The 17,171-nt window shown below is 39.7% G+C and overlaps 1 protein-coding gene across 4 annotated transcripts in view; it reads left to right on the top strand.

Moving 5' to 3' along the window:
• Positions 1 to 17,171, top strand: part of KCNQ5 (potassium voltage-gated channel subfamily Q member 5) — a 518,932-nt gene that overhangs the window by 408,086 nt on the left and 93,675 nt on the right. For all 4 annotated transcript variants that reach the window (XM_019417732.2, XM_019417734.2, XM_019417733.2 and 1 more), the window contains exons 4-5: positions 2,989 to 3,164; positions 4,031 to 4,156. In XM_019417732.2, coding sequence (XP_019273277.2) covers positions 2,989 to 3,164; positions 4,031 to 4,156 — 302 coding nt within the window. The remainder of the gene's footprint in view (positions 1 to 2,988; positions 3,165 to 4,030; positions 4,157 to 17,171) is intronic.

Raw genomic sequence — 17,171 nt, 5'->3', positions numbered from 1 at the left:
ACACAAGTATCCAAACTTGTGGAACCTCCAATCTATAAAGTAATGGACTACAGAAATAATAAATACATACATAAAAATAAAAATAAGGAGTAGTCATAACTTCTAAAATATGGGCCTGGGAAATATTTCTAGGTGGTACTGACAGCAAAATTCAGTGGAGGACTGTAATCCAACCAGAAACATTGTTATGACTGCATTCATCATTTGCCATTTGGTCGCTCATCTATGATTTCATTTTACTGAACTCTGACTTTCTCATCTGAACTGAATTACAATGAGGGTGTTAAATCATATCTGTAGTTACCTTTGCATATTTTATGACCTCAAACACTTAGATTATGATTCACTGTGTGCATACTTTTTTAAATTGTCTCAAACCGGCACTGTTGCTTTTACTTTGTCTAGGTTTTCTCTAATGAGCTAGCATAACTTCATAGCTTCATACTTTTTGTGCTGTAGTCTAACAGCTTGATGGCTGATTCTTTTAAACTAATACAGTATGTGCTTTTTGTGCCTCACTTTTCTCATCTGTACAATGGGATCTGTAGATGACCTAACCAACAAACAGAGTTGTTATAAGGATCAAATAATGAACATTCATTAAAAAACACAGAACTATGGGCACCTGGGTGGATCAGTCGGTTGAGCTTCCGACTTTGGCTCAGGTCGTGAATTAGTGGTTCATGGGTTCAAGCCTCGCATCAGGTTCTGTGCTGACAGCTCAGAGCCTGAAGCCTGGAGCCTGTTTCAGATTCTGTGTCTCCCTCTCTCTGCCCCTCCTCTGCTCACGCTCTGTCTCTCCCTGTCTCAAAAATAAGTAAACATTAAAAAAAAATTTTTAATTAAAAAAAAAAAACACAGAACTAAAGAAAGGGCCAGGCACACAGTAAGTTTTACATGCTGTATTTTCTGCACCCCTCTCAGTCATTTACTTATTTCTACTATCTTGAATATTTTAACATGGTAAATGGGGTATTGTTCTTTTTCCTTTCCTTTGTACACTTGCTAGGAAGCAGGTTTACAATGAGAAGTAAAAGCAAATCTATATCTAACAGGACCATATAAGAAATGTCTTTGTCTGTAAATCACTTATCTCAGGAGGAAATCCCTCCAAATGATACAGACCAAGAGATGTTTTTACACTTAACTCTTCTCTAAAGTTTTTTTTCTGGGGCACCTGGTTGCTCAGTCGGTTAAGCATCGGACTCTTGTTTTAAGCTCAGGTCATGATCTTGCGGTTCATAGGTTCAAGCCCTGAGTCAGGCTCTGCACTGACAGTGTGGAGCCTGCTTGGGATTCTCTCTCCCCCTCTCCCTCTGTCCCTCCCCTATCTCTCTCTTTCTCTCTCTCAAAATAAATAAACATTTTAAAAATAAAGTTTTTTTTCTGATTTCAAAAGTCATTTTAAAAAATGTTATAAAATTCAATATTACAGAAATTAATAACTCAAAGTAAAAAGTCCCTTTACCCACATATTCACCCCACTCTCTACCCCGAAGGAGAATTAATGGTAATAACCTGTGTATATTCTCACATGGCTTTTCTAGTCATATTTTTTTTATTAAAATAAGATCACATTGTATATATAGCTTTACAACTGTCTTCTTCCTCTCTTAAAATATGTCTTTGGTGTCTCTGTCAACACATTTAGTTCCTTCTCATTTCCAACAGCAGCACAGAGCTGTAACTCAAGGAGGTGCTGTGGCTTCCTGTGTACCTACTCACAAAGTCCTATAGTGTTTAGATCTGATTGGAAAAAGCCCTTTAGCTGACCCTTGTACTGCCAGCCACTCCAAGTCCTGACCGAAAAAGGGGACCAGAAGAGTCATTCAAAAGATGTGCTCAGTCCACACCAGGAGACCAGAGTTTGCTCAGTACAGGGAGAAGGACTCAGCTGGATGATGAATACAGATTCATACAGCAGTTAATGCTGAGGGTCACAGAAACATTATAAATCCAATGCCCTTGAAGTGGAACCTCTCTCTGGAGTCTGGACACCCAGTCATGCACAGCCCACTTGGAGTGGGAAAGAAAATTTATTTGAGAACGTTAAGGTCAAGTTAACTTATTTTAAAATTGCCATAGGAGGCCATTCATCCCCACTTGACTTCTCCCTCTTCAGAACCTACTTGCCATCCCTCAGATATTTACCCTCGGAGCAATTAAGTCCTCTTTTTTTTTTTTTTTTATGCTTTCATTAGCTGCTCTTTTTTCTCTTTTTTAGCTTACAAAAGGGCAGATGTATTTTAAGCCAAATGTCAATGTCAAACATCAAATATCCATTCCCATGCAATGTACAGTGTATATAATTACATACTCTGTTGTAACAAATGTAGTATTGTTTCATTTGTATACCAAACTTCCATGTAACTGACCAGGCGTAAAGAGTACTCTGTGCAGAGAGCCTAGAGGATGCACCTCAGTTAAGACCTTTGTTAAATGGTGCATGACGAGGCAGACTCCCTAGCATAAGGGAACTTTTTGGAGAAAGGAGCTACGAGTTTCTTTGGCAAGAAAACCAGAAATAGGATTATACCAAGCAGCGCGTTCAGAGCCGTGCAGGCTGTGGTGCCTCTGTGGCATCACCCTGGAAGCCACCGTGGTGGGACTGAGGCAGAAGCTCCTTTCTGCCAGACCGGAATGCTGAGAAACCAGAGCCGCACAGCCTCACTGCTCCCTGGTACACTGAACTTTCTGAAGGCCACTGGCCATCCAATTCATCAAAGGTTACATAGCAAACGGTTCAGAATTGCGTACATAAAGCATAGAACGGCCAAGGGGTCAGAACTAAGGCAGTTAAGTAGGTTTTCTTCCTTCCCTTTTCACTCTTCAGTTATCACAAAGCCCAAGCAGCACCATTCCAGGCTGGGGTTGGATCTGTTTCTTTGTGCCTCAAATAGGTCAAAGTGAAACTTTCTGAAACATTATTTTGAGAAATCAAAATTCCTAGTCCTGCTACTTACGATTGTTTCAACCTGTTTCTTTCAGATACCATTGTTCTTATCGCTTCGATAGCAGTTGTTTCTGCAAAAACTCAGGGTAATATTTTCGCCACGTCCGCACTCAGAAGTCTCCGTTTCCTACAGATCCTCCGTATGGTGCGCATGGACCGAAGGGGAGGCACTTGGAAATTGCTAGGTTCGGTGGTTTATGCTCACAGCAAGGTAAGATCTGCTTTCTGAATTGCAGAACAAGACTTTTGAAACGTTTTCGTTGATTGCTGTGGGAGAGTAGAACCCATCAAGCAAACGGAGTCATTTCAGAAATTGGCTACAGCACAATGTATAATGGGTTGTTCAAAAGTCGTCAGATGGTTGCCAGAGGGAAGGAGATTGGGAGGAGAGGCAAAGTGGGTAAAAGGGAGAGGGGGGTCCAGGCTTGCAGTTAGGGAATGACTAAGTCACGGGATAAAAGGGACGGCACAGGGACTATAGACACTGATACTGTAGCAGTATGTGTGGTGACAGATGTCAGCCACACTTGTGGTGAGCCCAGCGTAACATACAGAGATGTTGCACACCTGAAACTAATGTAAGATTGTGTGTCAACTATACTCAAATAAAAAGCAATGCTTTCCAAGTCCTTACGCCTCAAATAAATTATAGTAAACCCATACATTTAGAATACTGTGCAACCATTTAAAAAAGAAACCTGAGGAAGTTGTCCTGTTCACTGGGACATCCACTGAATAAAAAAAGCAAATTCGGGGCACCTGGGTGGCTCAGTCGGTTGAGCATCCAACTTTGGCTCAGGTCATGATCTTGCGGTGAGTGATTTCGAGCCCCACATCAGGCTGTCCTCTGTCCACACAGAGCCTGCTTCGGATCCTCTGTTCCCCTCTTTCTGCCACTCCCCAGCTTGCACTCTCTCAAAAATAAATAAACATTAAAAAAGGAGTAAATCCTATAAATAAACAAATAAATATTATCATAAATATCCAAAAAGTAGTAAAATGAATGCATAGATTTTTTTTTCCCCTTTTACACGGATTTTTTACTTCTAACGATCTTTCAATTCCTTTTATATCTAGGAATTAATCACGGCTTGGTACATAGGATTTTTGGTTCTTATTTTTTCATCTTTCCTTGTCTATCTTGTGGAAAAGGATGCCAATAAAGAGTTTTCTACATATGCAGATGCTCTCTGGTGGGGCACAGTGAGTATAAAAATCTAGTTTTGTTTTTTGGATTTTGTGAAATGTTTCCTTTGAATACAGTGTAATGATTCCTAGGAATCATTTATGAAAGGTCTCAATAAAAACATTAACTTCCAAAAGAGAGTTACATGAAAATATACAGCACTAAAATTGTCTGAAGAGTTTTCCCATCTCTATAGCTAAACAAAATCAAGTTCTCTTATAAATCATCAGAAGTATTTCTTGAGTGCTAGATTGTTGCCAAAATAAGAATACATTGGTTTTTTTTAAACAGTGATTAAAATCTTAATCGGCTTGTTTGTTTGTCTTAACTTTGTGGAGCACAAATTTAAATTACCAATTGTTGCATTGGCTTACCTCTCATCAGAAAGTTTCTCTGAGGTTAAAAAAAAAAAGGAATAATAGCTGAATGAAAGTTAAGAAAAGTATGGCACAAGTGAAAAAGAGAAAACTGATAACCATCTGTGAGATCAGAGATTATAGACACCTAATATCAAAACTTTCCATAATAGGCACCTGGGTGGCTCAGTTGGTTGGGCATCTGACTTTGGCTCAGGTCATGATCTCGAGGTCCGTGAGTTGGAGCCTGGTGTTGGGTGCTCTGCTAACAGCTCAGAGCCTGGAGCCTGCTTTGGATTCTGTCTCCTTCTCTCTGCACTCCCCCTGGTCTCTGTCTCTCTCTCCCATTCTCAAAAATAAACATTTAAAAATAATTTTTTTTAAAACCTATCCATACAAAAACCTACTTTTCATTTAAATTGTTACTAAAGGCCACTCTTGGGTGGCTCATTAGGTTAAATGTCCCTCGGTTTCAGCTCAGGTCACTATCTCACGGTTTTGTGAGTTGGAGCCAACTGCATGGGGCTCCCCACAGAGGCAGCACGGAGACTGCTTGGGATCTCTGTCTCCCTCTCTCTCTGTGCCTCCCCCACCCACGCTGTCTCTGTCTCTTTCAAAATAAATAAATAACCTTCAAAAAAATGTTTTTAAAAAGAAAAAAGATATTAAAAAAATAAATAAATGGTTGTTACAGGAAACTTCACCCAAATAAAAAAATCATAACTCTCATACAGACACATGCTAAAGATTTTAACTCCTTTTTTAAACTTGTCATGATTAATGAGGGAACCAGTAAGATGTTACATCCAGTTCAAAGAGCTATCCAAGAACATTACCACGTAAAGATCAGGAATATTGAAATGAATCTGGCTTCTTCCACAATGTGAGAGGGAAGTCAATTAAACCTCCACTAGACAGAATTTATTTATGTGTCTATAGACAAGAATTACTTTCCACTGCTACTAGTTATCTACAACTTACAGAGTTGTAAAGTAGCTCAAAAGCCATGAAAGATGCACAGCCCCATAAAATCAGAAGTTGATAACCTGGAAGGGTGTGCTCTAAGCAAGGCACAGTTTTTCATTAAAGTAAAAATCTTCTCTGCATTGTAAAGAATCTATAAAAGTCATTGAAACATGTGCCCTAATAATAATGTCACAGGCTAGGGGCGTGCTTTTGGCAGTGTATAAACTATATGTCTTTTTATTTTATTCCTTAAGACATTCCAAAAGTGTGTTTTGTGAAAATGTACAGCATTTTTAACTGTCTAAACAGCTTCCCATCTCTTTGGTCCAACAAAGTTAAGTTCTCTAATAAATCATAATATTTCTTGAGTGCTAGACACTCACCAAAATTAAAATACCATTTTCTTAAACTGTTATTAAAATATTTATAAGTTGAGGGGCACCTGGGTGGCTCAGTCCATTAAGCATCCAACTTCAGCTCAGGTCATGATCTTGCATTTCGTGTATTCGAGCCCTCCGTCAGGCTCTGTGCTGACACCTCAGAGCCTGGAGCCTGCTTCGGATTCTGTGTTTCCCTCTCTCTCTCATTCGCACTCTGTCTTTCTCTCTCTCAAAAATAAATAAACGTTTAAAAATTTTTTTTTAATATTTTTAAGTTGGTTGTTGGTTTTGTGAAGCATGGATTTAAGTTACCAATTGTTGCATTGTTCTGCTACCCATTAAAAGCTCATCAGGGAGAACTAGAACCCTCGTCAAGAACAAGGACAATTTGTCAGGGCTTGTATTAAGCAGAACTCGGTATGTTTGTTGGCTGCACGGCAGCAGTAAAATGAATAAGAATCAGAAATATATTCACCTGAAGGTTAGGATTTTTTTAATTAAATTATCAGAGTAAATGTCTACAAGATTATGCCATTGATAACAAAGCGATCTGGTGGTTTCATAACTTGGTTCCCAACTCCTTCCTTCCACTTCACAAGCAATAATGGACATTTTGAAAGGAAGAAAGTAGAAAACCTGAAAGAGAGCAGTCATGTGACATTCTTAAAATACCTTTTATATGTAGAGAGCAAGTGAAAATCTATGACTCATTGTGGGATAAACTGTGTAAACTGAGAAAATAGGAGGCTTTTCTAGCCAGCAAGGGGACGACAGTTTATTATCCCAGGCTTCAAAGCAACAATTTGAATTTTAAGTTTAGTTTTTGTTTCTCTCTGATAATTCTAACATACTTAAATTATTGAGACATTCAGGTGTACCTGTCCCACTGAGATGCAGTTGTTGGGGAGTTCAGCCTGGCAGCTCTTTATCTTTCTTCCCAATAGCCTTCCTTTTCTCCTTATTACTAATAAGAATTGCTGTATTGTGTGTTAAACAGTGTGTGGGAAAGTCTTAATATACTTCTCACTTAGTCACCAGCTTATTTCTTTTGCCAGAATAACCCACGTAGCAGGTTTTCAAAGGTCATATCTGTGACTTTCAGAGGGGAAGCAACATATTTTCATTGATTCCCATTTCGGTTGTGCTATTTGGACTGAAGTTTAACCTGTACTTAACAGGTTCTTTGAATGACCTAATTATGTCTCTATTAAAAAAAATTCTAGTCTTCAATGCAAAAGTGAAAATCTTCTACGATGTCAGGCTTCTAGGAAAAGGCCGTGTTGGTCCACAGTGAGTTTGTTGATATTAACTGAGTCATTGATGAAATTGTCTGAATCCTAGAAATATACAAGAAAGCAAACAAGAGTGTGTATTATTTCTATTCTTTATAAGAAGAACATATACTAGATCTCCAGTGTGAAATAAAATAAATTTAGAACAGTATACCTTTTATGATATATTGATCAGACCTTAATGAAATATATGGCTGGATACTTTTTAGTTGAAATTGTCCATTTTGCACATAATGGACACCTTGATAACTATGAAAGTATCCATAATAAATGGAGAAATAAAAGCATCCTGAATTGGAGTATTTCTAAGTGGTAGGCTTTCGTTTAAAAAAAGGAAATTCTTGGGGCGCCTGGGTGGTTCAGTCAATTAAGCGACTAACTCTTGATTTCGGCTCAGGTCATGATCTCACAGTTCATGAGTTTGAGCCCCACATAGGGCTCTGTGCTGATGGTGTGGAGCCTGCTTGCTCTCTCCCTCTCTCTCTACCCCTTCAGAGCTCGCTCTCCCTCTCTCTCTCTCTCCCTCTTTCAAAATAAATAAATAAACATTAAAACAAAGGAAATTCTCTTCATTAAAAAAGCCCAAATTATTGACATTAAGTATCAAAATGCAATTTGTGGTCTATGGATACAAAATCCCAGTGAATTCTGAATGTTAAATATTAAACTTCTTTCATTAAGAAAATGGTGAAGGCCATCTCCAAGGCCGACTTTTGGAGGAATTCATGGTGTGATCAGCGCTGCTCAAAGCCAGTAGCAATTCAAAGAACTCTGATCCCTGAAAACATTCCATACTATTGAATATCAACACCTAGCTCAGTAAGTGGAATAAGACTAAGACCACAGCCAGTGCCCAAAGATGGTAGCTACTGTTGCTATGGACATTTGGTTGTGGATGTTAGATGGAAACACCTTTATAACAAAAAGAACAAAGAGCTATATACTTCATGTCAGACCCACAGCTTAAGCACAGAAGGGGTTTGGGAATTGGGGGTTACAGTGAAAAGATATTCTAGGTTTTGAAGTAGCAACTAAAGGGACATCTGTGACAGAGGAAGTAAAAAAAGGTGCAAGGGGACTTAACTCTGGTGGTTGAGGCACTGACAGCTACAGGAAAAGAGGATCTTCTGATTGTTAAGCGTAGCTCCATTTAATATTATTTCCTATTATTATTTTCTTCCTTTTTGGTTGCTTTAGATTTATTCTGAAACAATTTAAGAACAAGTCTTCCTGGAGTTATTTCCTATTATTATCTCCTTTCCTGTTATTATTTTTCTCCTTTTCAGTTAGATTTATTCTGAAATAACATAAGATCAGGTCTTCCTGAAGTAATATTGCCTGATATGACCTGTTCTCAAAGGCCAGTTTGTTCTCTATTTACTGATATTTCTGTGATGAAGACAGTGTTATGGGGTAGCCTTTTTTTTTTTTTTAAGAAGCATACAGCAGCAGGTAGTATAAATCTATTCTGGAGTAACCATCTGAGCACAACCCCCACCTGGGACCGTGTGCTTGAAATGATTACTTCAGGCATGTAGAAGTATTAGTCCTAGAATTTATGCTGAAAATCTTACAGACTTTCTGAAAGCAAATAATATAGAAGACTCTATGTATGGTGCACTCAGCAGGTTGTACAGCCCAAATGTATGCCATGAGTTTCATCCCCCTGCAAAATCTAAGAATAAGAAATGGTGTGGGGCACCCGGGTGGCTCAGTCAGTTGAGTGTCTGACCGCAGCCCAGGTCATGATCTCACAGTCTGAGTTTGAGCCCCTCGTCGGGCTCTGTGCTGACAGCTCTGAGCCTGGAGCCTGCTTCCAATTCTGTGTCTCCCTCTCTCTCTGCCCCCTTCCATTCGCACTCTCTCTCTCTCTCTCTCTCTCTCTCAAATGTAAGTAAACATTAAAAAAAATTTTAATTAATAAGAAATGGTGTAAATTTGTGGAATGAACAAAAATACCCTTTTCTTTGATAATACCAGGAATCAACCCTCTTTAGACTGGGTTCAACAGTACAAAATGTTTTCTGCCACTTTTTTAAGCTGTTGTTTTCTGACTCAGTGCTGATCCATTAAATAAAAGTTAACAGCTGTTTCTCACCACCAATACACTGTCTGATGGTATCAGAGCTTCACTTGGCCACAAGATAATCAACACACCAACCCCCAACTATTCAAGAACATTGTCAAGTACCAAGCAAACACTGAAACACACATACCCAAGCTGCTACCCACCAAAACATCCTAGCTGCCGTGAGCATCTACAATCCCTGTGCCTACCCTGATGGCATGGATCTTTGAAGTATATTGGTCAGAAGCCTCTTTGGGAAAGCCTTTCCTAAGAAGTCTGTTCCTTCCTAAGAAGTCATCTCACACATGGTTCTGAATATTTTTTGCTTAGATTTATTCCATAAACGTTGAGCACATACTTATTGGAAAAGAGCAGAAGAATTACAGTCAAGAAACTTGGCTTCCAGCCCTACTGTTATGATTTAGTGTGGTATTCAGCAAACATTTACTCTCTCTATAAAATTGAGAAAATAATATTACCCAAATACAAAGTTGTTATGTGTATTAAAATGAGATTAGGACACATAGATGTGCTTTATCAGACACTGGACAAATGTTAGTCACTACTGGTATTACATATTTGACTATGAGCCTGGAAGAACAACATGAAATGCTATTGCCCTGAGCTGCCTGCCACGACAGAACCCAAATGATATGATACCACCACCACAAGAGATTCCGGTGTTTGTAGATGGAAAACCTTTCTCATCTAATGGTTCACAAACTGCTAATGTGAATCATCCTCGTGTAAAAGACCACCTTACATGGAAATGATACTGTGCTTTGGAAATCTACAAATAGTATGTTTTTAGTTTGTTTACATGAATACATTAGCTATAAACTAGTATTCATAATTGTATCCTCAAAGTTAAACCAATAAATGTTTATTGATTTATTACTGGAAGAGAAGGATGGGTTTATACCTACTGGTTTAGAATTAATTCTGTTATTGAAAGAAAAAAAACTACAGCCTAACCAGTTTCCAAATTGTAATCCGACCATAGCATCTGCTATCTCACAAAAAAAGAAAAGAAAAGAAAAAGAAAAAAAGCTTGGGTCACAAATGTCCCTCGACTGGTGAATGGATAAAGAAGATGTGGTGTGTGTGTGTGTGTGTATACATATTGTGTGTGTGTGTGTGTGTGTGTGTATATATATATATATATATATATATATATATATATATATATATAATGGAATATTACTCGGCCATAAAAAAAAATGAAATCTTGTCATTTGCAATGACGTGAATGGAGCTAGAGTATATTATGCTAATTGAAATAAGTCAGTCAGAGAAAGACAAACACCATATGATTTCACTCATATGTGGAATTTAAGAAACAAAACAGATAAGCATATTGGAAGGGGTGGGGGAAAGAAAACAGAGAGGGAAACCATAAGAGACTCTTAGAGATAGAGAACAAATTGAGGATTGATGGAGGGAGGTGGGTGGAGGATGGGCTAGATGCATGACAGGTATTGGTATTAAGGAGGACACTTGTTATGATGAGCACCAGGTGTTGTATTTAAGTGATGAATCATTGAATTCTACTCCTGAAACCAATATTGCACTGTGTGTTAGCTACCTTGAATTTAAATTTTAAAAATTAAAAAGAAAAAAAAAAAGAAAGCTTGGGCCAGGATTTACATTTGTGTTGCAGTATTATTCCTGAAGAAGAATTATGGGTTACTAAACACACTAAGGAGCCCCCAGTCTGCCTTTGCTACTACAAGTACATATCCATGCCAACATTTGCAACCCACAGATTTTTCATAAAATATGTTTTTTCACCTGCATGGCTGCAACTGAGTGTATGGAAGATGAGGGCAAAAATGTATCTGAACTGTTCCCGGCTGCCACATCACCTTCCAGTAGATAGTCCGACTGGAGACACGGCACAAACTACCAGCATTCCTGAGGTCAGCTGAGGAGGGGCGACAGGGTGCAGTGGGCCATTCCCTCTCAGATCCTAATCTGTCTTGTCGGGCTACAGCCTGAGAATGCATCTGCCAGTTTCCACCTCGGGTCACAACACGTGGCAATAAATGACATCCTTTCGCTTAAGGAAAGTAGTAATCTCCCTAAAACTGCACTGGAAGAGATACTTGAAAGTTTTTAAACTTATCTTTTCATTTTATAAGTAAATTCAAAGCTTCACAAACTTCCCAATGATATTGTAAACACCATGGTCAAAAGTCAATGAGTAGGAATCAATCATCAATATGTAAGTACGTATGTAAATACATTTTAAAATTTTAATCTATTCAGCACTTGTTAACCAGCATATCTCTTGTAAGCTCCGGAAGTAGGTAAAAAATGGAATGATGTCCAATATGGTGGATGTCTTCCAATTCCCTAAAGATGACATACGCACCCTCTCAAGTTTCTCTGAGACAAGCTGCTCCCCCAGAGCATCTCTGCATCTCGATCCAAATGAAACTAGTCGTTACTACGTTCAGCCATTGAAAGATTCACAAGATTTCTAGAAGACAGAAATGGGTCTATTGTTTGGTGCAAATGTGGGAAAAATAAACACCAAAAGAGCTTCTGCTGCTCAGTTCATGTACAAAGGATCAGCTGATAATCACTAGCAGGGCGTTCCAGATGCTAGGAAAAGAAAAGAAACATAATGTAGTTGTACTTTTCCAAGGGGACACACCAGTACTTCAAGGACAGCTTGACCTAAAAGTTCTGAAAATCAATGAACAGCTATGTAGGCCTCATTGGAGGATGGTTTCATCGCATGTACCAGTTACTGCTTAGAAAGCCAGCAGCCGATCAAGCTGATGGGTCAGTGTGAATTCATAAAGAAGTTCACATCTTTTTATTGTATGTGCATTTTAGAAATGTCACATTTTCATCCCTGATGCTACCTGTCTGTTAACTATCAAGGAGCCCAGTTGCCCCCTTTGCAGCCATAAAAAAAGACACACTCCCACCAGGCACAAAACAAAGGCAACTCCCACCAGCCCACTCCCCAGAATGGACTGAGACAAAACTGCCACCCTGTTGCCAGATCCTCCTCAAGCCCGGCTTGGCAACAAAAGGCCTCTATGCTTTCAACCAAACAACATCCTGAGAGACTTTGAAATTGGAGTGGAGGAAGTTGTCGCACCTGAGCTTGGCTGCCGTCTTTCCAGCCACCTGCAGGCAGTGGAACATGGTCATTGGGAGCCTGCACCAAGTGCAGAGAGAAGGTGGGTGGTCTGGAAGCCTGAACCGGAGTGCAGAGAGGTGAGCAGAGTCTTTGCCATTCCCACGGGGCTCCAGGGGGCAGCTCCCAGAGTTGAAGCATTCTTTTCTCCCTGAAAAAGGACTCATGTAAGAGGGAGGGCAATTATAAATCCAGAACGAGATAGAACAGCCATTCTTCTCTACTCACAATGAAATACTGAGCACATCATCACTTTGCCGTGTCTCATTCTTCAGAGTTAGAGGCAGTGATTTAAAAAAACAAAACCAAACAAACAAAAAAACGCTCTCTGAGGGATGAGTCAATGAGAATAACTTAAATGCAGGGTAGTTCCCCCTTATCCCTGGTTTCTCTTTCCGCTGTTTCAGTTACCTGCAGTCAATCTGCCCTTGGGAAGTAGATGGTCCTCCCTCTGTGTTTGGTCAGAGGTCAGTAGTAGCCTAATACTACTTCACAATACCTACCTCATTCACCTCACCTCATCTTATCACGTAGGCATTTTATCATCTTACATCATCACAAGAAGGGTGAGGATAATATTTCAAGAGAGACCACCACATTCACATAACTTTCAGTATGTTGTTATAACTGTTCTTCTTATTATTGTTGTTAATCTCTTACTATACTTAATTTATATATTAAACTTTATCACAGATATATGTGTATAGGAAAAAACAGCATATATAGGGTTCAGTACTAAGTGTGGCTTCAAGCATCCATTGGGGGTCTTAGAATACATCCCTTGTGGATAAGGGGGACTACTGTATTATTAGAATGTAAAGTTTACCATTATTGCTGTGACCAAACCATGAAATATCTCCTTTAATTTATTATTATTAAACTGCTGTAAAAGGATTAAGCTACTTTGCAGAAAATTTATAGATTAAAATCTTTCCCAGGTATTTTAAGATTAGGAACCTATAATAAAATTGAGGCAAGGGGTGCCTGGGTGGCTCAGTCAACTCTTGGTTTCAGCTCAGGTGATGATCTCGGGGTTTCGTGAGTCAGAGCCCCGCATCCGGCTCTGCGCTGTCAGCACAGAGCCTGCTTGGGATTCTTTGTCTCCCTCTCTTTCTGCCCCTTCCCCACTCACGCTGTCTCCATCTCTCTCAAAATAAATAAATAAACTTTTTAAAAATGTTAAAATTGAATATTTTTTCTGCAATCTCAAGGAATTCTTTTGAGAGCCCCACCACTGATAACGCTGGTGATGTGTGATTAACTTGACTACTAGGTTCTACTACAAACTCCCTCTCTCCAACCTTGGATGAGCCTCCCCCACTCCGTAGACCACTTATTGATCTGTGCTTGACACCCTCTCACACTGTCACAGCCCCAAGCCTTTTCCCTGCTCTAAGCCTTTTGCTCCCCATGGCTGATCCCACCCTCTCTTTCACTGGAATTGAAGATGACCACCTCAAGCATCCTTAGTGCTGCTCTTCATTCACACTGTGTCCCCATCTTTTCCCCATGGGGGAAGAGGTGTTCTTCCATACTGCCAAGGCTAACCATTCCAACTGTACCCTTGATCCCATGTTCCTTCCTCCACGGTTGCCTTACCCTGTATAAAGCTACCAGTCTTCCCCCCGTCAGCCTCATTCTTTCTTTAGACATGCACAAATACATCCTAGAAAGCCTGCCTTCAAGTCAGAGGTTTCTGGGAGCTCTTGCCCTATTTTTCTCACTCCATTTGTTGCCAGTGTTCTTGAAAGGATTCAATCTTTACATAATTTACTTAATTTACTCATGCTAGATGTTAGAGAGATAACAGAGTAAAGACACAGTTTCCCTTCTGGTAAAGGAAATAGAGATCCCTCCCCAAAGAAACATACAGAAATCTACCACTTATGGTAAGTGATATTAAGAAGTAGGGGCTGCAATAGAAAGTGACTGGAGGCCCCATTGTAGACAGAGTGGGTAGGGGAGACCTCTCTGACAATAGAGTATTTTGGATAAGACTTGAAGAATGAGAAGAAACCCTGGGAAGGGTGGGGAGAAAAATAATTCTGGCTGAGGAAACAAGATATGCAAAGGAACTGTGGCAGAAATAGCCTGGCCTGTTTGAGGAGTTGAAAGGACATTGTGAATAAAGTATAGTGAGCAAGGGTGAAACCGGAATCATCTTGGAGAGGCAGGTGGAGACTAGATCAGGTAGGCCCATAGTTAGGAGCTTAGAATTTATTCTGAATTCAGTGAATAGCCATTGAAGGATTTTTAAAAGGAAGTAACAAAATAATTTCCCTCACAGGTTTGGGAGAAGGAACTGGAGGAAATCAAAAGCAAAAGCAGAGATAGCAATTAAGACATTGCTGCAGAAGCCTGGCCTATCATGGTGGCAGGGAAGACAGTGCACAAGGGATGAATTTGCAGTATCTTTGGGTAATAGGATCCATGGGACTTGATAGATTCAGGGAGAGGAGTGAGGGAAACAAGGAATGAGGACAACTGAGGCTTCTGACATGAGCAACTGGGTGGATGGTGGTGCCCTTGATTAGGATGGGAAGGGATACATTTGGGGGAGTTACAGCTTTGGGGGCGATAAGTGCTCTGTTTTAAACATGTGAAGTTTAAATGACTGTGTGTCATCCAAATTGAAATATCAACTGTATATATGTGAATCTAGAGCTCAAAAGAATCTTGCCTGAAGGTATAAATTGATGTGTTCACCATAAAAATTTAAATCCATGAGAACACTTAAGATCACCTGGGAAGAGACAGAAATAAATGGGATAGAAGAGAAAGGAAAGTGAGAGAAGAATAGAATTTTTTAAAAGAGAGAAAGACCCAGAATTAAACCTTAAGAATCCAATAGTCAAAGTTTGATTAGCATAGGAGGTCCCACATAAGGGGAGCCACCGAAGATACCTCATGGAAGTGAGGAGAGAAGAAAGCTAGGAAAGGCTTATCAGCTGAGCTGTAAGTTTCTGAAAGGTCTGGCATCACAAAGCATCATCTCCTTCTATCATTTCTGTCTCTCAAATGTAACCCCTCCTTCAAAACCCAGGTAGGATGATAAGACCAAAGCAACCACTTTCCTAGAAATCAGTGACTATCTATCTCCATAACCAGTATCTTTTTTCTCAGTCCTCATTCTCCTTGTTTTCTATGAGACTGTGATACCAGGGATTACCTGGTCCCTTATGAAACTCTCTCTTCTTCATTGAGTTTCCATGTATTTTACCCATTTCTAGTTCCCTTACTTTTTAAAATATTTATTCTCCTCTGACTCCTTTCCCTTCCATCTCTTAAATGTCTATTTCCTGAGGTGTCCTTGGGCCCTTTCTTTGCACACTTTGCAATCTCATTTATTCACAAAGTTTCAATAATCATCCTGTGCCTGACTCTAAAATCCAAATCTCATGCCAAACCCAGTCTCTGTCTTTCAAGACTCAAGTTCTCTATATCAATTTCCTGCTCGACATTTCTAGATGAGAGTCATACTAACATTTAAAAACTACTTATGCAGGGTGCCTGGGTGGCTCTGTTGGTTAAGCATCTGACTTCGGCTCAGGTCAGGTCTTGTGTTTTGTGAGTTCGAGCCCCACGTTGGGCTCTATGCTGACAGCTCAGAGCCTAGATCCTACTTTGGATTCTGTGTCTCCCTCTCTCCGCCCCTCCATGCTCACATGGTATGTGTCTCTCTCTCTCAAAAATAAATAAACATTTAAAAAATGTTTAAAAAGCACTTATTTGCAAAACCAAACTCTCTATCTTTGCTCCAAAATCTTTTTCTCATCATATTTCTATTTATACTGGAGCTGTCTTCTTAAAATTTTTAAGTCCTAGTTGACTTAGTCTTCCCCTTCATCCCAGACGATTAACAAATGCATTTCTATTGAACTTCATAAGCACGTCTCTTTACTTTGCACTCCCATACAGCCTCGTTGGCACTGTTCCAGTTCGCTTGCACCATCATTCTTCCAGATCGTGCACAACCTCATGGGCCTTGGAGAGGAGCTGGGACTTTGTTCTAAGAAACATGGGAAGATCCTGGAGCAGTCTGATCATGGGAGAGACATGATCCAAATATCGTTTTTCAAAGACACTCCCTGATCTAGCAATAGCATATTTAGTTAATCTTCTCTTCCACTAATCCTCTTAAGACCCACCATGCTCCAACCCAACTAAACAACTTATACTTTCTAGAACCTACCATATTTGTTCTCACTGCTATGCAGCTGGTCACCTGTTTCCCACCCTAGATCACCCTCTTTATCATTTTTGCCTCGCAAAATATTGCTTCTCTTTCAAAGCCTCCTTGACTGCCTCCCCCACCCCCTCCAAGCTGGAAACAATCAATCTGTTCTTTGAATCCACTTAGCAGATTATTTGTGCATCCATCATAGTAGCTGTCTTGCCCTATTTTGTGTTTTAATGATTTGTGTGTGACGTGTCTCCCCTCTTGTGCCGTAAATATCTTAGGACAAGAACTACGTACCTCTAATTTTTGTTCCACTACAAATCATAACACGTACCTTGCACACACCAGACCTCCAGGAAATGCCTGCCAAGGTAATAAATAGACAGGCTTAATTAACATAAATTATTGTTTTGTGTACTGATCCAGTCCTAAATCCATGGTGCTATCATTTCTGTATCTCTGATGGTTATCCGCTTATTTAAATAACCTTTCCTTGGAAACACTTAGAAAAGATGGAAAATTGTGTTATAAGGGAGGAACAAGTATGTAGGTTATTCCCTTCCTTAAACAAAGAGAAGCTCTGTTATGCGTCACGGAAAATTAAAGCACAGTAATAAAATGCGCCAACAAGGCTTG

Source organism: Panthera pardus, unplaced genomic scaffold (genome assembly GCF_024362965.1).
Source record: "Panthera pardus isolate Hobbes unplaced genomic scaffold, ASM2436296v1 HiC_scaffold_17, whole genome shotgun sequence".
NCBI lineage: Eukaryota > Metazoa > Chordata > Mammalia > Carnivora > Felidae > Panthera > Panthera pardus.
This window is presented reverse-complemented; position numbering and strand designations above follow the sequence as displayed.